The following is a 25,726-nucleotide window of genomic DNA, read 5'->3' on the forward strand; positions in this document are numbered from 1 at the left end:
GTCACCAAGTCCCGTGGGGAAGGGGGGGAAACAGGAGGACCACTGGGGCTGGTTAGCCAGTGTGAAAATGGAAGCTCCAGGTTCAAAGAAAGACTCTGTCCCAAGGGAATGACATGAAAGTGCAGTAGAGGACATATGACATTCTCTTCAGACCTCCACACATGTGTACAAAGGACATACATGCATCTGTGCACACACACACGTACTATACAAACACAACACACACTCCACCATCACCACCACCATATACACTACATATATATAAGCAAAAAAGAATGAAAAGTCTACTTTCATAAAAAATTACCTCATGGACTTGAGATATATACACATACATGTAATCGTGTGGGCTAGTATGTACACACGTATGTCCCATGCCACATATGGCCTTAAAGGAGTCCATAAAGGTAACCAAAATTCCTAGTCTTTCTAAACTATAGGGCTCTTTGTGTGGGGTAACTCAATTTATGAATGCACTGGCTCCACACAGGAAGGGTTTTAAAATTACACTTAGAGTAATAAGAATAGAAGCTACCATTTATTGAAATCTTGTAAGCCACGTGTATAATGCATCTACATTATCTTGTTTAATCCTTGTAACCACCTATGGGGAATCTATTTTACAGATGAAGTAATAGAGGAGTGGGGTAATTAAGCAACTTAGGGTCATTTAGTCAAATACCAGTGCTGAGATCGGGACCCAGGCTTGCACTATATGGAATCTTCATTACTTTTTTTTAAAATAATTTTAATTTATTTATTTGACAGCGACAGACAGAGAGAGAGAAAGACAGAGAGAATGAATGGGCGCGCCAGGGCTTCCAGCCACTACTAATGAACTCCAGATGCATGCACCCCCTGTGCATCTGACTAACGTGGGACCTGGGGAATCGAGCCTTGAACCAGGGTCCTTAGGCCTCACAGGCAAGCGCTTAACCGCTAAGCCATCTCTCCAGCAACATTACTTTTTAATCAATTTTTTTAAAAAAGAAAGAAAATGGTTTCTTCAGGCATTCCTTGTTTCTACTCTACATAAATCCATAGCTCAACTAAATCTTGGTGTTGTACAGATAACCGAGTGTCACTCTCGAGAGACATACACAATCAATGTGGTTGCAGTCTCCGTGTATATAAGGTCTTTAGTGCAATATAAATTGGTGGAAAGCATTTAGTGTGTTTGAATAGCTTCAAAGAATAGATTATCATGATGCAGAAAACATGAGACCAAAATGCTAACATTTTAGGATGACTTAAGATTTTGTTGTTGTTGTTGTTGTTTGAAGCAGGGTCTCACTGTAGTGCAAGCTGACCTGGAGCTCACTCTGCAGTTCTTACGTCACCTCAGGAGTGCAGGAATTAAAGTCATGCGTCATTACATCCAGCCACTCATTTAAACTTCTTAATCACTTTGACAGTCTTTGTGTATTACATTGGTGTGGTGCTTTGATTCAGGGGTCCCCCATAATCTTAGCTGTTCTGAATGCTAGGTTCCCAGCTGATGGAGATTTGGGAATTAACGCCTCCTGGAGGCAGTATATTGTTGGGGGTGGGCTTATGGGTGTTATAGCCAGCTTCCCCATTCCAGCGTTTGGCACACTCTACTGCCCACCTTATGTTGGCCAGGGGATGATGCCCACCCTCTGCTCATGCCAGCATTTCCCCTGCCATTATGGAGCTCCCTTTGAGTCTGTAAACCAAAATAAACCTTTTTTCCCCACAAGCTGCCCTTGGTTGGGTGATTTCTGCCAGCAATATGAACCTGACTGCAACAGTAAAGTTGGTAATGTTGCTGCTAGACACCTGACTGTGTGGCTTTGGCCTTTTGGAGCTGATTTTCAAGAGGAATGTGGAAATATTTGAAAGCCTGGCCTAAGAGATGCCTTTTAGTGCTGTAAGTACAGCTTGATGGACTATTTTGGTTAGAACTAAGAGACCTGAATGCAGTAAGAACCATGAACTGTGAGGTTTGGCTTATGAGGGTGGAAGGAGCTTTGCTTAGACTGGGCTGGCAGTTTGTATGAGAGGCTTGCTGTTCTGGCCATGTCCTGAAAAGTTGTGCAGGGTTGCTTTGCGCAGAAACAGACTGGTATGAGCAGAAGGATATGGCACAGAAAAAAAAAAAAAAATTTGAGTGAACTGCTGCCCATTCAGCTGCAATTGAGAGATTACGACCTTTGAGACTGGGCCAGCTGACCTAAACTGGAGCAACAGGAAGAATATAGAGTCTTGAAGGGGCCTGAATGCTCAAGGAGTGTCCTGTCCTTCATAATCCGCTTTATTCCCCCCTGGATTAACAAACTGGCACCCCACCTGGCATTATGGAGTATAAGAAATGCAGGAAAGAGGGTCATTGAGTTTGCATTGAGGTCTTGTGTTTTGGAAACAGCCATGGTATGAAGCAGGTTTGCTGGATGCCTGCATGGATACCCAAGGACATCATGAGGAAGAACCGTGGGTTGCAGTGGAGACCCAGTGGAGAGAGATACTGAAGTTTTCCAGAACTGTGAGTAGCCTAACTGAAGGTGGAATTGGAATTCCAGACACTTATTGCTGGTTAGAATTATTGGACTTGGAGATTTGTCACTGGCTAGAGTTGATGGACTTGGAACTACAGAGTTTGATGTTTGCACTGTTTTAAATCTTGTATTGGTTGAATATTTCTTTGCTATGCTCAATGCCATCTTTTGCAGTGTGGATGTGTATTTTGTGCCATTACGGGTTTTGAGGGTTTTTTTTTTTTTTTTTTTTTTTTGGTATTATGGCTCAGTTAGAAGACCTTGGATTATGGGGATGTTTGAACTTTATTAGGATTGATAAAAAAATGTTGGGACTTTGAAAGTTTGACCTAGTGTATTTTTATAGGGACCAGGGGCAGAATGTGGTGGTTTGATTCAGGTGTCCCCCATAAACTTTGGTGTTCTGAATACTAGGTTGCCAGCTGATGGAGATTTGAAAATTAATACCTCCTAGGAGCAGCGTATTGTTGGGGGCAGGCTTATGGGTATCATAGCCAGTTTCCCCATGCCAGTGTTTGGCATGCTCTCCTGTTGCTATTGTCCAACTTATGTTGGGCAGGGGGTGACCCTCTGCTCATGCCATCATTTTCCCCTGCCATTGTGGAACTTCCCCTTGAATCTGTAAGCCAAGATAAACCTTTCTGCCCACAAGCTGCTCTTAGTCAGGTGATTTCTGCCAGCAATGTGAACTTGACTGCAATAGTTGGGTATGTGTACACACATGTTCATGTGCATGCACATGTGCACCTGGGCATGTGAAGACTAAAGGTCAATATTGGGTGGCTTCCTCAGTTGTTCCTGTCTTAGTTTTGAGGCAAGGGTCTCTCACTTGACCTGTAGCAACTCACTGATGACTAAACTAGTTGGTCAGCAAGCCCAGCTGTCCTCCTGTCTCCACCTCCTCGCATGGGGTTGCAGATCCACACTGCATGCCCGGCTTTTTAAGTTGGTGCTAGGGATTCAAACTCAGGTCCTCATGTTTACATTGTAGGCACTTTCCTGACTAAGCCATCTCCCCAGCCCTCTCTTCCACAGTCTGAAAGCAGCTGCATCCAGTATGAAAGAGCTGAATTGAGTCACATCACAGACTATCACTCAGGACTCTGGCCTTCTTAGCTTATGCTACTGGGAACAGGAACAGAAACAAAAAACAGATTCTTACAACTTTTTTCCCAGTAAATATACAACTCATTCTTGGCTGTGATGACACATTTGAGCCTAGTGTTATTTTCCTACTTATCAAATTTGACTGGTCACATTTAGTCAGTTCTTTGATATGGTCTCAGCTTTCTCATCAACACAATCAGTGACTCTGATTAAGTGACTCCCAGGGTTTCAAAGATTGAATGACAGTTCTTCTGAACAGTGCTGATTTCCCATACTTCAACGATGTCTAATTCAACTTACATGAATGAAGCAATGCAAAACAAAATCTAACTAGGAACTGCTTGTCCTTTTATGGAGTAAGTCCTGAAATATGAACATTATCCCTAAAATGTATCAGCATGAAAAATATAGATTTTGGCATACAAGGCACCCAGCGTGAGAGCAAACATAAAGCCTCTCCACTTCATAGGCTGCTAGTGCCAGAAGAGGGCAGATATGCAATCACCCTCAAATCAGATGGTTCTTATTCCACTTAAATTTTTGTATAAGTAACCATTCACATTCATACAATGGCTAATCAAAATAAGTTTTGACTTTTATGAGTTTTCCCTGTCATTATTATAATGCTATATTCTCAAAGAGCCTAGCTAATAGCAATACATAATTTCCAAGGGAGAAAGCTGACCCCAAACTGTTCATAGTGACACGGGACGGGGAGCAGTAGAAGGAAAACAGAATGTGAATACATGTTTACGTGCCACATGCTCACCTGATGAGTGGGATCTGGCCTCACTGGAGTATAGTCTGCTCAGCTCCCCATCCACCACAAAGTGATGAGGTGGTCTGTTTTGTGAACCAGGCATTCGAAGATTCAAAGGTCTTTCTCCTAAGGGAAAGTGGGGGGGGGGGGGGGGGGAGGAGAGGAAGAAAGAAAGAATAATAGATAAAACATACTAGTTTTTCTTTAAAATAGGTTTTCATGAACTCCTTAGAAAGAGTGAGTAAGAAAAGTCATCAGACACTGAAAGATTTAAATAACAGTGGGAAAAATAATTCAGGAAGAAAATGGGAGGTCATTCCATGGTAGCACCAAAGTATACAATTCTGTTAGGACATTTCTTGTTTTTGTTTTTTTGCTTTTGTTTTCCGATGTAGGGTCTCACTCTAGCTCAGGCTGACCTGGAATTCACTCTGTAGTCTCAGGGTGGCCTTGAACTCTTGGCGATCCTCCTACCTCTGCCTCCTGAGTGCTGGGATTAAAGGCGTGCGCCACCGTGCCTGGCTCTGTTAGGACGTTTCTTAAGAGCCAAATGTAATCTAAGCAAAAGCCTGAGCATTCCAGTAAGCATCCCGACACCAGTAGTAGCACATCTCCTCCGTAGGGTATTTTCTTACTAGTGCAACCATTTACCAAGGCATGTCATTAATGAACCACATAATAATCACAAAGGAAACCAAAGTGGCTTTGGACCAATTATGGATACATAAAGAAGCAAAATCCATGAAAAAAAAAAAACTCTTATTCACTTCTGGTGGGAGTGTTCTTAAAAAAACTTTAAGTAGGGCTGGAGAAATGGCATAGCAGTTAAGGAGCTTGCCTGCAAAGCCTAAGGACCTAGGTTTGACTCCCCAGAACCAACGTAAGCCAGATGCACATGGTGGTGGCGCATGCATCTGGAGTTCATTTGCAGTGGCTAGATGCCCTGGTGTACCCATTTTCTCTCTCCCCCCCATACATACATACATACATACATACATACATACATACATACATACATACATAAAAATACAATATTTTTTGAAAACTCAAAGTACAGCTACCAAATGACCCAGCTACACTACTGCTATGCATTTACCTAAAGGCTCTAAGTCTCACCACAGACATACTCTGCACATCTGCATTTATAGATGCATTATTCATAATAGCTAGATGCCCAACAACAGAAAAATGGATAATGAAAAGGTAGTTCATGCCCACACAACAGTACTTTATTCAGCTATAAAGAAAAATGAAATCACAGTACTTGGAGAAAAACATATGGAGCTGGAAATCACTATGTATTATGTTAAGTGCAATAAGCTAGGCAGAAAGATAAATATCATATTTTCTCTTGTATGGTACCTAGATTAAATATGTCTGTAAGTAATGAAAGAGAAAGAGGACTACAGAGGAGAAGAAAAGATCTTAAGAGAGGATAAAGGACAGAACGAGAAGGCAATGTAATATATGCAACATGCAATTGGAGGGAGAAGGTGACCAGCAGGAGGGGCCTGGCAAGGGTGACGAAGAGCAAAGTATGTATAAAATGCCATGATGAAGCCCATTACTTTGTAGCTAACTTAAGGCCTTAACAAAGTAAAAGAAGATGACATTCTTACTTTGAAAGAAGCCTTATTTTTTTTATAATAGTAACCTCTCTCTAGAAAAGTATACAAAAATATATAAAAATATGGCACTACAAAGTTACTCGTTTTCTTCAAATATTTTATGTATATTACATATCCCTCCCCAAGGGGTACACCCCAAGTGAGCAGGGGCTGGTGCTGTTCCTGCTTGTCTTCAGGGCTTGGATGCACGCCTGGAATATAGGAAATACTTAAAAGATCTTTTGAGTGTTTTCTTCATGATGAAGACATGAAGAAAGTTGAAAGAGTTGGAAGATAAAAATATGAATCACATAGCTTTGAGACACAAGGACTTGTATTCTGTCATACATATCATTAAATACCATATCAGACAAATCCATTTTTGCAGTCTAAAGAAAAATAAAATTTTAATCTTTTTGAAAAATATAGAAGTTAGGAATATACATGGGTGGAAAGCCCTGGGTTCATCCCTAAGCTCCATAAGAAAAAAGAAACATCTTGTATCTGTTTCTTGGAAAAAAATAACTTGTATGGCAACATTTCCCTGGATTTAAATGTTTACAAAATACATCAAGCACATGGGAGAACTACTGTACAAGAATGATAACATATTAAAACTTTACAAATTAAAATATGCAGGATGAATTCTTTTTTTTATTTTAAAATTTTTACTATTTATTTATTTATTTGAGAGCGACAGACACAGAGAGAAAGACAGATAGAGGGAGAGAAAGAGAATGGGTGCGCCAGGGCTTCCAGCCTCTGCAAACGAACTCCAGACGCATGTGCCCCCTTGTGCATCTGGCTAACGTGGGACCTGGGGAACCGAGCCTCGAACCGGGGTCCTTAGGCTTCACAGGCAAGCGCTTAACCGCTAAGCCATCTCTCCAACCCAGGATGAATTCTTTACATAGGGATTAATCTATGGGAAGCCTCAGATTAAAAAATCACCCATCTTTTCTAGTTTCTCGAGGTGCTCACAGTAGTGGCTCTGAGGGCAGCTCACTGAACCGTACCTTGTCCGTCGGAGCCTTCGGAAGGCCGGCCGTTGGGGCTGTGCTCTTCGGAGCTCTGCCTGCACAGCCCGACCGCCAGCCTCCTCTCTGCATGCTGCAGTCTCTCATAGCCAGCCTGGGTGCACAGGAACTCCATCTGTTTCGCCATCACCTTTGCAGGCTGTTGTAAGTAATGCAAATGTAAAATCAGTAACTAAAACAGTCCAGATTTCTTAATGGTTTAAAGAAGCCAATTTCAGACTCTTGCAAATATATTTAGTATTTATTAAAATTAGTTCACACTTCCTGTGGTATACTTAGTTCCATAAATACCAATAAGTGTCTAAGTCATGTTAAAACATAAAATGTTGGATTCTGTTTTAAAAAGGGGGGGGCTACTTCCTAATCTAATAAACAGAATTGCACCTCAAATGAAAGACAACATAACCTTGGCTTTGTTTCCAGGGTACTGAGTCCTGTGAAGGATTTTTGAAGAAAGGAGCTGAACACCTGCTATCAATTGCAGCTGGCATTCAGGGTGAGAGGCTGGTACTCTCATTTTAGGATTGGCACTACTCAGACTCTGATATGTTGACAGCATGTTTGGAGGAGAAAAGGTATAAAAGTGCTGTCTAGAAGAACAAGACAGACGCACCTCCCACTAAAATGAAACAATGCAAATTATGCAGAGAAGCATCGATGCCGACAAGGATCTGTCTTCCTCCCAGGATGAAGCGGCAGTAACCCCGGCCGATCATGGTGTTAAATACAAAGTTAGTGAGCTGACATGTAAATGCATCTCTGCCTATATTTTAGATATAAATGTATCTCTGCATGCATTTTATAAGCCCCTTCTCTATGCACTGCTCTAATCTATCTGCATGTGATAGTCAAAGTAGCATTATGTGATACTGGGCTTAGGAAGTAACAGTCACATGTACAGATATGAGTCATTACTATGTTATACAAAAGCACCATAATAAAGGTGCTACGTAAAGTGGTAACAGCCATAACTCAAACTACTGAAAATCAATAGATGGAACATAACTCATTGAATAAACATGGTGTATACTCATTGCCTTTCGAAACGTGCACAAACAAGATCAAAAGTGAGGATAACTTCATTTGAATGATGAACTAATTAACCGTTGACATCTCAATAAGCATTTCTGAGGGGGAGAGGTATTTTTCATTTTCTTATGAGACAAACAAAGTGTGGCAGCACTAAATTTGAAGAAAAGGAAGTCTGTAAGGAAGAACTCAGCAGAAATAAAACTTGCAGTGCTTTCTAATAGAAGATGTCAGCAAAAGGACGTATGGATGTTCACTTCAGTGTATATATGCAGTTAATGTAATAAATTATATGTTAATTGAACAATTTTTCAGTATAATGTTAAATGAGCTAACAATAATTAGCTCTAGCTCTTGACATGATATTGAGAACCAGTGTGATTTGACCTCAGAGTTAGGGTATGCATAGCCACCACCACCATGGCTGCTCTCCTGATACTAAACTCTGTCCCTCAAGTATCCCTGAGGAAACGAACAGTCTGTCTCACGTCCTACAAAGCTCCAAAGGATCAATGAGTAGTGCCATGAACTGAACCAAATCACATTGTGACTTCTACCTCATGGACACAGCCATGGGGCAGGCAACATTTGAAAAGCAAGCAGGAACAGACTCAGTCTGGGGCGGATCCAAAGCAAAGCACTTGAAGCAGCTGTTTTCCATTTTTGCCTCCGATATGACCATGAGAAAATCGTAAGCGTGTTACCTGTGAACTCAGAGCTGCCAGTTCCTCGCTCTTCGCCCTGGCCTGCTGGAACAGAGTCTGCACAGAGTCCTGGAAATCTGGAAAGCCATCCTGTTGTCAGATAAGAAGGCCTTTACATGTAGACAGTGTGATCAAAGCATTGACTTCACTACCCAAATAAACTGTCAAGATTGAAATGTACAGCATCTCATCTCAGACTTTTATGGAACACATACGTTATTTTCTATAGTAAGACCATTAAATGAAGAAGATGGAAAATGCAATCATTCCCATTATTTTATACTATAGTCAATAAGCTTTATGAATACTGACAAGAATTGGTTACAGAATGTTTCAGCCAGTGGCTCCACTAATCACTATCTTCATACTGGATATTTTCAATTCTTTTTCTAGTTTCTGGGCTCATGAAAAACTACAAATATTCTCATGGAAATAATATTATCCAGTACAGAAAATTTCTTGAAGTACAAATACTACAAAGAGATATCACTTTTCTTCTAGTACATTTTTCTGAAGAGTTTCTACTGCTTTATCATGACACAAGCAGCTTCCCTATTAATACTGGACACTGCTTTTTTATTTTCAATTTTTGACACTCAAAAATTAATTCCATATACAACAGTTGTATTAACTTGTATTTTACATTGTGACAGTACTGCTCTAAAGTTTCAAAAGGAAGTATGCTTTAGAGATTTGATATGCACCCAAATCTCCAGTTTTTATAAAGCTTTTTTTTTAATGTAAAGTTTTAATCTACCTAAAACTTCCTTTGTTACATTATAACATGGTAAAGACCCAATATCCTTTAAGTCATAGCCTAGACAGGCAATGGCCCTTTGGAATTGCAGACTGGCCCGTGTACTCCAGTTCCACCACTCACCAGCGCTGTGACACTGGACAACAACGTAACCTTCCTGAATACTGTTTCTTCACAAGAAAAATGAAGTTACAAGACCCAACCCATTAGAGCTGCTATGCATAAGCAGATGAGACCATGCCTTTAGCATATGAATCTAAGTAAAAACAGCAGTAACACTGAATTCTTATATTAGATAGGGTCTATTTTGGGGGGATTCTGGTCTTGGGGAACCCTTCAGCTCACATTATTTCTGTTTCATGCTTCACATGTATTTGGGCTAGTCAACCTAATACTGCTTTCAAGTTTCTTTTAATCAACTAGCTATTACTTCCCAAGAATATAACAGTGACAAAACATTGTGATAACTTCAGGAAAGCTAAAGGTATCCTTACAGAAACTGTCATTAACTATTAATTCAAAAACATACATTTCCTTCCTTGATAAGCTGTACATTTTTAATTTTTAAAATTTTTTTAGAGATAGAGGCAGAAAAATAGAGATAGAGAAAGAGGGAGAGAATGGGCACGCCAGGGCCTCTCAGCCATTGTGAACAAACTCAAGATGTATGTGGCCCCTTGTGTGCATGTGTAACATTGCATGTTTGTATCACTGTGTGTCTGGCTATGTGGGACCTGGAGATATGAACATGAATTTTTAATTTTTTAATATATTTATTTACTTGATATTGAGAAAGAGGTAGAGAGAGAGAGAGAGAATGGGTGCACCAGGGCCTCTAACCCATGCAAACAAAACTCCAGATGCATACAGCCCCTTGTGCATCTGGCTTATGCAGGTCCTGGAGAACGGATCCAGGATCCTTTGGCTTTGCAGGCAAAAGCCTTAACCACTAAGCAATCTCTCAAGCCCTAAACATGCAATCTTAGTCTTCTCAGGCAGGTGCCTTAACTGCTAAGCCATCTCTCCAGCCAGATAAGATGTGCATTTTTAACAGAGGGTTAATCATTAAAAACTAAAGGTTTTACAATAACCTAGCAGAAAAAGAGGTAATAATAAAACAACAAAATCTCTCACCTTATTTGAGATACAAGATATTGGTTCAAGATTTTTCCTCATTAGGGTTGTTTTAAAAACTTTTTGTGCCATTCTTTTAAATATTTCATCTACCATAATTAATTCCCTAAAAAATAACTGTATTTTAATTTTTTTTAATTAGTGTTTTCAGGTAGGGTTCCACCCTGCAGCCCAAGTGGCCTAGAGTTTGCTACATAGCCAAGGCTGGCCTTGAACTGCCAGCTTTCCCACGCTGGCCTCCTCAGTGCTGGGATACCAGGTGCATACCACCACTAGGTGAGCGAGAATGAACTTCACAGAGCATGCAGTCCATACCAATGAGAATACACACAGTCTGAAATTATGCCATGTTTTTCTTCTAAGAATGCATTTGCTCCTGAAAATCCACTTTAGCCTTCAGCACACTCTCCTGTAAGTTCTCAACTTTAGTGAGGTAAACTGACAGAACATAGAACAAACAGCAGGACGAGCATCTATCAACTTTCTCACTGGTTTTCAGGAGCCAAAATACATGGATTCCTATATATCCACATACATTATCTATTTAATTCTCTCCAAAAACAACCTTAAGCTTCCTTTGTTTTACAGTTACAAACACTAACTCCGAAGCCTAGGCTAAATCCATAAAACCCCCAAGTGATTATCTTTTGGGAACTTTTAACAATAAGTAGAAGCATTTCTCTTATAATTCTTTTTCATGAGAATTGACTTTAACCCTACGATTTGCACTGAATTTGAAATTCAAGTCTACTACTCATTCTGCGATGTGGAGCAAAGTGTTTTACCTTTGTGGATGTGCTCTCATCTAGTAGATGGGTTACAGTAGCTCGGAGCTAACTTACTCCATTTTGGGGAAAGAAAAAGCGCATGGAAAATTCTTAGTATAACAACAAGTATGCTACAAATAACACTATACCTTTAATTACATTGAGGTAAAAATAAATTTTAGGGATATTTACATAGCAGAGACATATTAGAATGACTAGGAACTAGATATTTCAAACTATTACCAGTAAGAAAATATTTAATATATAGGGAAATATCATGGTGAAAAGCACATGGAATTCTAGTGTTTTATTCATTCATCAAAAATGTTACCTAACTAGTCTGAACACAGTACACATACAGATAAAACGGCAATCAAGAGAGGCCTGCCTACTGCCCTCCTGACACAGCCCATGGTGGGTTGGTGCGGGGAGGGGGGTGGTGGTGGGGGATGGGGGGGTGTAGACAGAGATCCAGGACACAGCGAGGCTCCCAGAGGCCATGTGTAGGCTGAGGCCTGGAGGAGGAGTTCTCTAGGAAAAGGAAGCAGCTTCTTCCAAGGCCTGAGGGCAGAGTGCCTCTTGTTCTCAGGATATGCTTCAGAGTAGATTTAATACAGTTAAAGTAATTATTCCCTCAGGAAGAGTGAGTGGTGAGAGGAGGCAGAAATGAGACCTTATAGACAATAAGAACTCTGGACTTTATCTCAAATGCAAAGAATTGAAGGTCTTAGAGAAGAGAATGAGCAAATTTCAGTTTTAGCAAGTCAATAATCACATTATTTTCAGTACCTCTGATTGTTTAATAGGCTTTAGCTGCCCATTGGAGATTTATGGGTATTACATGAAGTAATGGAAATAACAAATCTTGTCACATATACAGTGCCAGGTGAGAGTCAAGGACAGTAGTGGAGAGAGTTGTCAAAGGATGTGAGGGGGACAAGGAATGGTGACTCTGGACAGCTGCAGATGTAACAGCAACAAATGAACCGAGGCTAAAGCAACTGAGAGTTAAAGCCTGGCTAGAAAATTCAGCTGGAGACATGTTGTGTATAGGCAAGTGAGCCTACCCTGTACATGCACCAGTAAGATGGTGCACTGGGTGGAGAAACAGGACAAAACAGGGGCTGGAGGCAGATCACAACCATCAGCTCGTGAGCAGGTGGAGGCTGCCAGTCAAAATCCCCAGATGCCTCACTATCTCAAAGCTGTTTTTACAGGCTTGCGAAAGAAGAAAGGAATTAGCTAGTCTTCTCATGCTAGGAACCAGATGTGTGGTCTCAGGAAACAAAGTTAACCTCATTATTTCCAGTGTCTCTGATTGTTTAATGGAGATTACATCACCTGCTGTATCTGCCCAAAGGAGATTTGTGGGCATTACATGAAGTAATACAAATGGCAAATCTTGTCCAGTGTGAGCACCACAAGGACTATTCAACCGTGAGCACACTGAAGAGCCAGGAACGGGGACTCACACTCGGCATGTGAAGCAAGAGTCTGCGGTAAGTAATAACAATATCCAAGTGACCAGTGTTCTCTCTACACATGAGCATTCATTGGGATTTTCTCCCACAGTCTGGACAGTTCGCTGTGGATAGGAAAACCACAGCACTGAGTAGCTATCGGTGCCCAAGATAGGCTTTAAGATATTCCGAACTTATGACTGAAAAATAAAAGTGAGACACTATCAAAATACTGGTCATTTTCACATTGCATTTGATACAGGATTTTGTTTTATGTTTCTGCCTTTTTTTTTTCTAGATACCAGCTGTATTATGCTATGAGCAATAAATCTCCGTGTCACATTCTTGGCTGCTGCCATTAATCACAGTGTTCCCTTACTGATGAGTCTCTAGCTCTCAACACTGAGAAAATCAAATGCATAGGGTGGGATACTACTCACGACTGAATTAGTCTCACCCTTTGGTCTCCACCCTCATTCTTCCCCATCCTTTCCACCCAACACCAGCAAGCAGTTTTAAAGTCACTGCTTAGCATTGTTAAGTGATTGATCACAGCAGATGTGGTCAATCTCAATCTCACATGTTCATTTTCATCTTTTCTACTCACACTCACTATATGAAGAGCGGATGTAATGTTTCTGTTTTTCTGATCTAGAGGAGAAGAATCTACATCAAATCAGAGCAGCTTTCTTTTCAGCAAGCTTAGTAACAGCGTGGGTGGACATCCTGACCTTCCCTCTCCTCCCCCTACGCCCAGGAACTGCTGGCAGATGTTTCTTCTCAGTCTTTCTGTTACAAATCCATTTTTCTCACTTTTCTAGGCTCTATTAACAATATTCATATCTTTCATCTAGTTTTCTTTGTACCCTTTATCCTACAGGTCAAGAATGTTAACACCTCCCATTTCTGCCCTACTTCCAGCAGCACTAGTGAGTACAGAAAACTTAGAGGTAAGACACACAGAGCATAAGTCCCTCTATGTAGTCAACTGCTATCACCAGGCCCAAACCTGGTAGCTTTACAGCCTTCTTCCCTTCTAAGAATCTCTTGACAACACTGGAAGGAATGACAGTTTGTTGAAAAAGCCCGATGTATGCTTAATGAAAAACAGAAGTTACCAACTGAAACCACTTTAAAAAAATATTTTATTGCCAGGCGTGGTGGTGCATGCCTTTAATCTCACTATTTAGCAGGCAGAGGTAGGAGGAGTGCTGTGAGCTCGAGGATAGCCTGAGACTACATAGTGAATTCCAGGTCAGCCTGGACTAGAGTAAGACCCTACCTTGAAAAAACAAAACAAACAAACAAACAAACAAAAATATACACACACACACACACACACACACACACATACACACACACACACACACACACACACACATATAATTTATGAGAGGAAAGAGAGAGACAGAGAATGGGCATGTCAGGGCCTCCAGCCACTGCATAGGAACTCCAGACACATGTGCCCCCTTGTGCATCTGGCTTATGTGGGTCCTGGGGAATCAAACTTGGATCCTTAGGCTTCACAGGCAAATGCTGTAACTGCTAAGCCATTTCCCCAGTCCCCTGAACCCACTTTTAACTAGAAGTTTTCCTGTTTTTTTTGTTTTAATTTTTTTCAAAATGTTTTGTTCATTTTTATTTATTTATTTATTTTTTTAGTGTGTGTGTGTGAGAGAGAGAGAGAGAGAGAGAGAGAGAATGGGCGCACTAGGGCTTCCAGCCACTGCAAACGAACTCCAGACGCGTGTGGCCCCTTGTGTGTCTGGCTAACATGGGTCCTGGGGAATCAAGCCTCGAATCGTGGTCCTTAGGCTTCACAGGCAAGCGCTTAACTGCTAAGCCATCTCTCCAGCCCAGTTTTAAATTTTTAAGAGAAGAAAAGATAGCAGAGGACCATTTTTCATGTCCTTTAGCTGTCAAGCCATCTAAGAACATCATAAGAACTGTCGTAAGTAGGGTATACAAAACCAAACTAACTTTTCTCCATATACTTTATCTTCACAATATACCTATCTAAGCAAGTAGCAAATCATATGTCCATCTCATATGTGTGTGTATGGGTGTAGTAACTGCCATTGTTAATTTTCTGCAGCCAAATGCCTACTTCTGAGCTATGCCCCCCGTCCACTGCTATATTTTCAACTCAAAGCTTATAGCTGTTTATTTGACAAGCTACCTTGCTTTAGAAGATAGTATCTGCCATTCTCCTGCTCCCTCAGGGAGACCAGGCCCTGCACACCACAGGAGCAGGAAGAAAGTCCTAAACCCAACAGTGGGTGTTGTTTGTTTGTTCTGCACCTAAGGTGCTCTGTGAGTGCTCATTAACACCCAGAAAGGTAGTGCTGCTTTGAAGCTTAGAGAGAAGACCTAGATTAGAAATCCTTGGTCTGTCAATAAACAGTGAGATGACAAATGACTGGGCCTTTCTGGGTCTGCCTTAGCTGTGAAATGGAAATCATAAAGCTTTTAAACAGGGTGGGCAAGAAAATCTGTGATGAAGAATTCCAAATACTTCGCAGGGGCTGACACACAGAAGCAGCTTTTGCTTTCACAAGTGCCCCATGGCTAGATAATCTGCAGTCTCTAGAGAGAAAGGAGAACACGCACACTTCGTTCCCAGCGTGCGGCAGCTGCTTGTCTAGTTCCCGCAGAAGTGCTACCAAGTTTTACTCACTAGCGTGCACGGCTTAGGAGGAGCCTTCCCGGAGGTGCCCCTTCCAAGGGGGTAGTTTTTCTTTACTCTTTTTTAAAATTTATTTTTATTAGCTATGGACATACTTAGTATGGACACAACGCATGTTGGTACCATCCTTTCCCTCCTCCCTGCCCCTTTTCCAAAGAGGCCTTCCTCGTTGGGAATGCAGGTCAAGCCCATGGGGATTGTGGGCCATGCACTGTAGGGGCACTAATCAGTTATGGGGGAGAGGTAATGTCTCAGTGCACAATGTCCCAGCTTGTGGCTCTAACAATCTTTCCTCCCCCTCTTCCACAAAATTCCCTGAGCCATGCTGGGTGCATTTTAAGTCTACTTCAGTGAAAGGCACTTAGGAGCCTCTGGATCTCTGCTTTGATAGGTGTTGAGTATTCTTGGTGTCTTATCTCCTTCACCCTTGTGCTGATAGCAGGTTCACCAAGAAAGCAGCACTCTTGATCATTTCCCCAGTTCCTCTGTGGCTTCAGCTGGGGCCCGGGTGAAGTGTGCTGGGCCCTTTCTCTCCTCAGGTCCAAGGGGTGAGTTTTCTATGGCCCATCCAAGCTGGCAGGCCTTTTCTAGGTGGTTCTCTCATTTACTCTGGGAACTAAAGAAGATAGCTTCAAAATTGCTAGATATTTTAATGTCTAACATACCCTGTAAGGAGAAGCACTATTTAAAGATAACAGTACTTCTATACAATGTATATATTGATTACTATTTTTATAATCTAATTGCACCTAACAGTCCTTATTGGAGCACAAACTACTATGTGATTTCCAGGGAGAGAAGTCAGACAAGCATTTAAAATCTATTCCACTCAACTGTTCATGTGCAGGTCAGGGGCACTCAGCCTTCAACAGGAAGAGAAACTCCTAGTGACCTGGAATGCAGTCTGCTTTCCCTGGTGCGCTCTAACACATGGTAATGGCCAGCAAGGGCATGATTCTTTCCTTGGCATAAACTATGTTGATGTCATTTTTATTTTATTTACTGGATACTGTGTTTCTTGCAAAAATATCTTTTTAAAAACATTTTATTTATGTATTCATTTATTTGAAAGGGAGAGAGAATGGGCATGCCAGGGCCTCCAGCCCCTACAAACGAACTCCAGATGCATAGGCCACCTTGTTTATCTGGCTTATGTGGGCACTGGGGAATCAAACTTGGGTTCTTAAGCTCTGCAGGCAAGCACCTTAACTGCTAAGCCATCCCTCTAGACCCCAAAATAGCCTTTTAAAGATACAAATATGTGTGCAATTTGGCATGTGTGTTTATTGGTTGTTGGACCAAATTTTGAAAAAAATAAGAAAAGGAAGAGAAGTAATTGTCACATTAATTTGGGCCTAAGTAATTAGAACTCTTTTGTAAGCTTATTTTTACATTATTTAAAAATAAAAAATGCATTGATAACTACAGGATCAAATTAAAACAAAATGAGAGTAAAAGTAGTTTCTCATTTTATTTATGAGGCCCTTTGTATTAAGTAGATTAACAAATATTAGAATATTTTCTTGCAAAAAAAAAACAGAAAAAAAAAAGATTTGCCTTTTAAAGGACAAAATACTTTTCTTTGAGAAGTATTACTTCAGGGTAAAGTGTTTAGAAATCAAAGATGCTTATTTACAGCCATTCACTATTTTACCCAACAGATTTTTTTTTTAATTAAGTGCCTATTAAATGCAAGGTGCTCTTATGAACTCAGGGAACATAGCAGTTGTGGACTCCCCTACTGGTGCAGACAGATACCAAATCAAACACAAGCATCTACCAGTTCCAGGTCGTGGTAAACATCATGAGTCAGAAAGCCCCCTCAGAAAGAGGCAAGGGAGTCACAGAAATCCATTGACCTAGAGAAAAGTGCCCAGGAAAAGGAATGAATATGTGGTGAATGCTGGCCAAGGGACAGTGAACTCAGCAAGGTACTGCAAAAGAACTCGGCCAGGCAATGTAGACAGACCACAGTGAAGACAGGAATGCGCTGTAGCAAAAGAGGTAAGAGAAACATTCTGGAGTCATGGAGAGTCTGAGATGCCCTAAGAAAAGCTTAGATTTTATGTCAGGAACAGACTGTACTATAAAGCTTCAAGCAAGAAAGATTCATGTTTTTATAAGATACATTTGGTTTGGTGTGAATAAAGGACATTGCCATTATCAATAGGTACTTAGTGAGTACAATGTGATGATAGAAATTCAGGGAAATCAAGAATAGCTTACATGGTAAAACATGAAACTAAAAAATGGGATGGTTCAAAGAATACAAACTCTGTGCCAAAACCCTGGCCCAGCAGAAAAGAAAAAAAAAAAAAAAAAAGAATAAGCCATCTGACTTGGAATTTTCACTCTGCTACAGACCACCATTTTCAAAAAAAAGTATTCAATCCAAATGAAGGGACAGTAGTTCTGACACCTTGTACACTTCAGACAACCCTAAGCACAACACCTCTTTTTCAGCTCTGAAGCCATGGATTCTCCTAAGACCCCTAGGCACACTTGCCTTGCCCAGGTAATATCCCAAGAACATTCTCAACCATGGTCGTGAGAGGTGTTTTTATTACAGTAAAATTTCCACAGAATGCAGCTACTAAACTGTCATTTCCCTCAGGTAATTAATATAGAGAAACTAAGTTAGCTTATCTGAATGTATTTGAAGACTAATCATGGAAGATTATAAAATTAATTTTTTAACCAGTAAATACTCTGGAATCTATGAAACACACTAATTAGCAAATTCCCCTTAGATAAAGTAGACATCAACTAGTCAATAGTTTACTTTCCAGAATTTCTTTGGTTCACTAGTTGAAAGTCCTACAGATATTTAAGAGTAACAAGACTCTATATTGCTTTAAAAATTCTACAATTCATTTTTCACTAGCTTATGGTACCATTCCTTTTTTCTAAACTAGAAAGATCTTATTCTCTTTTTAATGATCTTATACAAAAGCAAAATTAATTAGCAAAAGAAAAGATTACACATGACCATACCTCTACTTTAATCCTTTTTGGAGATAATTCATCTCTTTCACCACACTTTGACCTAAAGGGAAAAGAAGAAAAACTGTCAAAAGTAACAAATTTTATACTAAACATTTCAGTTTATAACCTTTCTCCAAAATATACAACACTGAAATACAACATAAGAAATGACTTACTTATAATTGGCATTGAGAAAATGGAAGAGATTTTAAATCATTTCCAAATTAACATTAAGGAAATGTATATACTGTATTACACATTTTAAAAGGACAATAACTTAAGATCTCTACACAGAAAATGCATTCAATAAATATTTCATTATTTTATAACAAAAAAGAAACCAGTAGGCATATATTTCGTTGTAGTTCAGCATGAAAAACTTAAGATATAACGACAAAAATACCATTTAAAATGAATGCTTAAGGATATATAAAATTAAGATGTATATGCCTATCAACCAAAATTACAGATACACTTACTATTGATTCAAGATGTCTTTTTTCTGGTAATCAATATATCAATTCATATCTATGAAAGGCACTCTATGAATTCCAGAACATTCAATTATTTCAGGCACCATTTTGATGTATTCTTGCTAACTAAATTATGAGAAGTCAATTCTAATTTATTATTCAATATTTACTGGTCTAGACAGATGGCTTAGCAGTTAGGGCACTTGCTGGCAAAGCCAAAGGACCCAAGTTTGATTCCCCAGTACCCACATAAAACCAGATGCGTGTCTGGAGTTTGTTTGCAGTAGCTACAGGCCCTGGCATACCCGTTCATTCTCTATTTCTTTCTCTCTCTCTCTCTCTCTTCCTCTCCCTCTCCCACTCTGCTTCTTTCTCTCTAACAAATAAATAAGAAATATTTTAAGAAGTATTTTATGGAATCAAGAAATGATGCAATATGTATGATATTATTTATTGTGGCATTATTTCCAATAACAAAAAGACTAAAAGCAACTGAAAAATCCACCAAAGAGAAGTGGGCCAATTGAACCACAGTCTTTTTACATAGTTAGCTAGTCTCAGATGGCCAACTTCTTGCAAAAGGAACCACTGTGTTTCCTCACAGAGTACATCAGGTTCATGCAGCTAGTAGGTACCCACATGTATTTATAATAGTTGTCTAAATCCCATCATCATATTCAAAACCAGAGTCTGCCTGAGACAGTGTCTAAACCACTTTGGGAATGCTACAGTACTAGGAAGTTATGTCTATGCTGCAGTACTAGGAAGTTATGTCTTTCAAACAACAGGAGACAAGAGTAGAAGTATGAAAACAATGCAGATCTGTGTTAGGAGTGAGACGTTCTGGTGTGCACAGCATAGTGGGCTGTCTAGATAGATTACATACTGTGTATTTCCAAAACCTACAGACAGGATGCCAAATGTTTTCACCATAAACAAATGATAAATGCTTAAGCAGACATATTTAACCTGATTTAAACAGTATACAATATATGTTTGTATCAAAATATCACATGGTACACATTAATATATGCAGTTAAAACGTTAATTATAAAAATCACTATGAACAATAATGCTTTGAAAACTCAATATACTGGTAAGTTTACAGAGCTATAACCACCTTTTCAAAAATGCTTACATGCTACCAATGAATGATGTTTCAAACTACTCTTTGATCCAACAATACAAAAATATTGCTGATCTAACACTTACTTGGTAGTTCTGTAGGTATACTTATAGGTGACTTCTCGAGAAATCTGCCTTGCTAGGGCAAAAAGTTCATCTCTTCTTGTCAGCAGGGCATTATCCTTCACACAGAGTTGAGCAGCTGCCTCGTTAACAGTGAGCTACAAACCCAAAGTCAGGACTTGAAAATTATTATAGACATTTTTATCTCATCAAATGATAAAATGCCACACTTAATGTAAACATTTCATATTCTAATAGAACGAAATGATTATTCATAAAAACCAGGATGGCTTCTCCTCCTAATTGTTCCTCAGGTCAAATTCTAGAAGTCAATTCATTTACCATCTGCAGAGCCCAAATGACTCAAAATAATTATCTTGGTTTCAACTATTTTATATTTACTCATTATTTTTTGTTAGATAGCAGAGTTCATGAACAATAAGAAAAATAAAAAGTAAACAGCATTCTACATCTCATTTCCCTTATAAAAAAAGATATTATTAGGCTGGGCGTGGTTGTGCATGCCTTTAATCCCAGCACTCAGGAGGCAGAGGTAGGAGGATTGCCATGAGTTCGAGGCACCCTGAGACTACATAGTGAATTCCAGGTCAGCCAGGGCTAGAGTAACACCCTACTTCAAAAAACAAAACAAAAAAAGATATTATTATATAAAATGGTGACACTATTTTCCTAAATAAAAATGAGCATAATGGTCTGCCAGTTTTTTTCAGTGTGAACTAACATAAAAATTCTTAAAGATTATTTTAGATTTTATTTATGAAATCACTTAAACAACAAAATTATAACAAGTTAAGGCCATACTGGAAAATCAACACCTTGGGGACTAATTTTTACTTTTCATGACTCAATAATTGTAAAATGCTGCCAATATAGAATTGTTAGTTGATCAAACATCTTGTACTGAAATTTAAAATACCAAGTATCATCCTAAACTTCAAGCCTATAACTATCTAATAAATCTGTGTTTCCTTGTAATTCTGTCATCTTAAGTAGATGTGAGAAACTGCCAACAGACATATTAGACTTTTTTATAAAGCAAAAATTCTACTCCATCGTTGCATGGCCAATGGCAGAAACAAAGTGATGATAGAGTAAGCCAGTGCTGAGAGGAAGTCCCGTTCCATCACGCCATGTTTGACTTTGGCCAAAAAAAAAAAAAAAAGCTTTTCAGAGCCTTAGTTCTCTAAGAAGCAAATGGAAAATGAACCCTACCTCAAAGGCCTCTAACAGGAAGTAAATGAGGAGATACACATGGCATAAAGTCATTGTTAATGTTAGTTCTTGTTTCATTTTCATAATAAAAGTCAGGCATTCAGCTTTTGTCCCTACCCAGGTATCTCACTCTTTATTGATCACAATTTTTCCCAGTAAAATATTTTAAAAGTAGAGACAAATAAACCCAGCAGGTAATACTTGCATTCAGAATGACTACTACTATTTTAGTATAGATTAAAATACTGTAGTTTTCTGTACACATAAACATACCTCTGTCATCCTTTTCCCTCTATATGCTGTGTCTTTTTACTATGAATTAAGGCAGCTTTGGCCTATTTACATTAGCATGGATTATCTGCTCAATAAATATTATGGGCTGATGAATTGAAAAATCCTTTATCGCATCATACTATTATAATGAAGAGCAACATATTCTGTAAACCAGCCTTACTCTCATGGTGCCAGTTTTTCATGTACTACCCACCCACTGGAAAAGTGCATTCTTAAATGTGCATCTTTGCACACATATCTAATTCCTTCTTTCACATAACTCCCAACAAATAGACTCATTAGGGAAGCCTATGATAATTTTAAGAAGGCTTTATGTCCCACCAAGTTGCCCTTTATATAAGTTGCTCCAGATACGAACTTCACTGACAGTGATATCAAAGTCCATTTCCTAGACTCCTGCCCAGCTGTTCTGCTCTTGTAAAAGCTGTATCAACTTCATATATTTTAAATGACACATGGTTACAATATTCATTTATCTCATCATAAAATAACATTTTTGTTATGTTTAATCTGAGTTATTAACATCTACTTGCTCGTGGGACTTTTCAGTTCTTCTACTTTGAGTTTCACCATCCCAAGGACTTCAGGTACTTAGCAGGTGTTGAGGACTAACTCTCCACCACGTGCAGTGCACAGCCACCCTGTGGCATTAGCTCTTCGGGTGCCATGCATATATTCTTCCTGCCCAGCTAAGACATAAATGCTTCCCCATATTGGAACCCAATCATTTAACTTTCCACTTTGGTATTTAATCCACCTAGAATGTGTTATAGTATATTGTGTAATGCACAGATCTAACATCTTCCTCCCCAAATTTCCAGCTGTAGTTTATAGTACTTGTTCTGAGACAATTCCACTACTGACATCAAAATTATAAGCTCTGTTCTCCTAACTTAAACTTACAGCTGCATACAAAAATGTCCCTGAAGGAAGAATTTATCATTCTTCTTTCTTCTTCCTGAAGAATTATTATAGTAGACAGCTTTAGGTCACTGAGATGAACTTCCAGACCAGGCACAGTTATGAGAGAAGGGATATTTACTGAACTTTACAGAACGAGGGGAAGCTCCATAATGGCAGAAGAAGCTGGCCCGATTTAACAGGCCCATGCATAGAGAAAAAAGGCACCACCAAAAAGCAACAGCCAACTGGCAGCCAAGCCTCAGAGAACCCAGGCAAAATTCAGGCTCTTTGCATATCTTGGGCTGGAATTTAGGTCCTCCTTAGGGCTGGACCCTAGGATCTGCCCACAGTGACACCTCCTCCAGCCAGGAGGCTACAGATCTAAATTACAATCTTTAATAGACTCCTGAATATAATGGAGGCCATCCATTCAAACTACCACAATTATCAAAGAGCTATTGCTTCTCAAAGTGCTTATTTTATTTTGTTTATGCTATTTTATGATTTTTAGGACAGGGTTTCTTGTTGCCCAGGATGGCTTTGAACTCTGTGTCCATGAACTCAGGGTTCTCCTGCCCCTTATCACCCCATCTCCACGTGCTGGGATTACGGATGAGTGCTACAGAGCCCAACTCCAAAGTGCTTTTGAAAGGCAAAATGTTAATGAGATTAAAAGTGAAATAATTTACTCCAAAGATAATATCCTCAGTAAACAATTTCAACATCATTAAGCTGCAATGACCCTGAAGACTCTTCTCAAATTTCTTTTTAAGTAATTATTTCTTTTTTGTATTTATAAATCTAAATTACCATGGGAAACCTCTGATTATCAGTTAAGATATCTGAATTAAAGACATTTTAGAAGTGCCAGTTTGTGTACAGAAAATAATTTCAGCATCAATTGAGCTTACTGAAACTTATTAAAAAGAAAAAGAAAAGAAAAACATGGAAAACACATTTGCTATCATTGGATTCAGACCCCAATAAACTCAAAAAGGAGAGTGAACTGTCCCTGTTCTCAGGAAACCTTCCTACAGAAAATTAAGGCTGGAGAAATAATTTTAACTCACTCTAAGTTATAATGAAAAGCAGTTTTATGCCGGACGTGGTGGCGCACACCTTTAATCCCAGCACCGAGGAGGCAGAGGTAGGAGGATCGTCATGAGGTCGAGGCCACCCTGAGAATACAGAGTGAACTCCAGGTCAGCTTGAGCTAGAGTGAAACCCTACCTTGAAGAAAAAAACAAAAGCAGTTTTATGAAATCTATTATCTACAGTTCTTAGCCACTCGTTGCTAATAATCAGCAAAGACAGTGACTCCTGACTATTATATATTTAAAGAAAAATGGCAAAAACACTCCAAAAATGTAGTCACTAGCTCCAACACTATGTTAACTTTAAAAAGGCCAGTATTCTGCCTTGATTTAAGTACAAAGTAATAAGACAGGCTCTGTGGTGTGGACGTGGAGTGTCCCTCAGCCTCATGTGGTTTGAATACTTGGTCCCCAGCTGGTGGCAGCTTGTCACAATGGGCCTTGCTGGAGGAGGTCTGTGGCTTTGAGGTATTACAGCCCAGCTTCAACCTTGTCAGCGCTCAGCTCACTCTTGCTGCTTTCTGTGAGATGCTATGGCAATATGCAATGTCCAGCTTATGCTCTATCATCCTTTCCTTGCGTTGCTCAAACTTCCCCTTAAGACTATAACTGGAATAAACCCCTTCCTCCCATTAGCTGCTTTCAGCCACTTTTCATGGCCAAAAATACTAATATTCTATTCACATCTTCAAAAGATTTCTAAAAAGTTAGATTTCTATTATTATGAGTAGGCTTAAAAACTATAAACTGATTCTATGAAATTTTTTTCTTTATTGGCAGTTAAACTGTTAATATTTAGCAATCAAATGACTGAAACTTTCAAATAAAACACTACGTAAATGCAGTATGATACAGACACACAAAAGATGATCTGGATTTTTCATTTTTGCATGCAAGAGGACAAGAGGACAAGATATGATGACTGTCCTCACACCCGTCCCCTACAAATAACCAACCAAAATAAAAACAAACAATAAACAACAGAAAAGGTTGAGTAAAGTAAAAACATTATCTGAAATGATCAATGAGCTGAACAGACAGTAAGGAATATCTCAAAGTAATAAGTTAAAGATATAATTGCTAAATTGGATGAATTTGAACTTTGATCTTCCTAGTCTTAGGAAGCCAGAAAGTGTAGGAAAGGAAAAAGAGCTTAGGGCCCTCCAAAAGTTAGGAATTAGAAATGTATATTAGAAATCAGTTTCCCCAGGGGATTACAAGACCCTTGAAGCTAAGTGGAAGAGAACAGAAGATGAGCTCTTGAGATTTCATAACCCCAATCTATCTTCACATAGTCCTTCAGCCCTGATGCACTCATATTAAGTGGGCTGAGAATCTATTTTCATCAGGTCCAGGCTTTTAGTGTCTCCAATTGCCTTGTAGAAGCAAAGCCAATTTAAATTCTAGGAAAATGCACTTTCTTTCTGGCCTCTAAATATTCTCATGGCTCAAATTCTAAGAAATAGGAGTATAAGGCAAAGAACTTAGGCATCAAAAGTGATAAATAACAGAAACAGAGAGCAGAATCAAACACAAAATGGCATTTAAAAAACAATGGAATATGAAAACTTGACTAAAATAAAAAGCAATACAGTAAAAATGACAAAGGAATGTTGAAAGAAGAGAATTACAGCAAAACCAAATAGAAATCTGAAAAAGCAGACAGCAGAATGTCAACTACCTTGAAAACATGACAAAAGACAATAAAATGATACCTTTAATTACTAAGAAAATAGTAGACAGAAATTTAATCCTAAAAATAACAATTAAGATTGTGGGTAAAATAGATATATTTTGTGGTAGGGTAAGAAATACCAGAGTTTTCTACCAATAGGCCTTTGTTAAGGAAATTATGAATGATGCACTTCTGACAAAGGACAGATATGAAATATGAAGGACATGCATGGGAAGGGGAATAAAAACAAATACAGAAATTAACCTAAAATATTAGTAATAATAATAATGAAGCTAAATAGACTAATATTCTATTAAGGT

General features: G+C 39.2%; 1 protein-coding gene across 2 annotated transcripts in view; it reads right to left on the reverse strand.

The window, feature by feature from the left end:
* Nab1 (NGFI-A binding protein 1) overlaps positions 1-25,726 on the reverse strand; it is a 50,025-nt gene that overhangs the window by 3,060 nt on the left and 21,239 nt on the right. For both annotated transcript variants that reach the window (XM_045147895.1, XM_045147896.1), the window contains 5 exons: positions 20,232-20,365; positions 18,556-18,607; positions 8,758-8,847; positions 7,004-7,163; positions 4,390-4,506 (listed from right to left, as the gene is read on the reverse strand). In XM_045147895.1, coding sequence (XP_045003830.1) covers positions 4,390-4,506; positions 7,004-7,163; positions 8,758-8,847; positions 18,556-18,607; positions 20,232-20,365 — 553 coding nt within the window. The remainder of the gene's footprint in view (positions 1-4,389; positions 4,507-7,003; positions 7,164-8,757; positions 8,848-18,555; positions 18,608-20,231; positions 20,366-25,726) is intronic.

The sequence above is a fragment of the Jaculus jaculus genome, chromosome 4 (genome assembly GCF_020740685.1).
Source record: "Jaculus jaculus isolate mJacJac1 chromosome 4, mJacJac1.mat.Y.cur, whole genome shotgun sequence".
In the NCBI taxonomy this organism is placed as follows: domain Eukaryota; kingdom Metazoa; phylum Chordata; class Mammalia; order Rodentia; family Dipodidae; genus Jaculus; species Jaculus jaculus.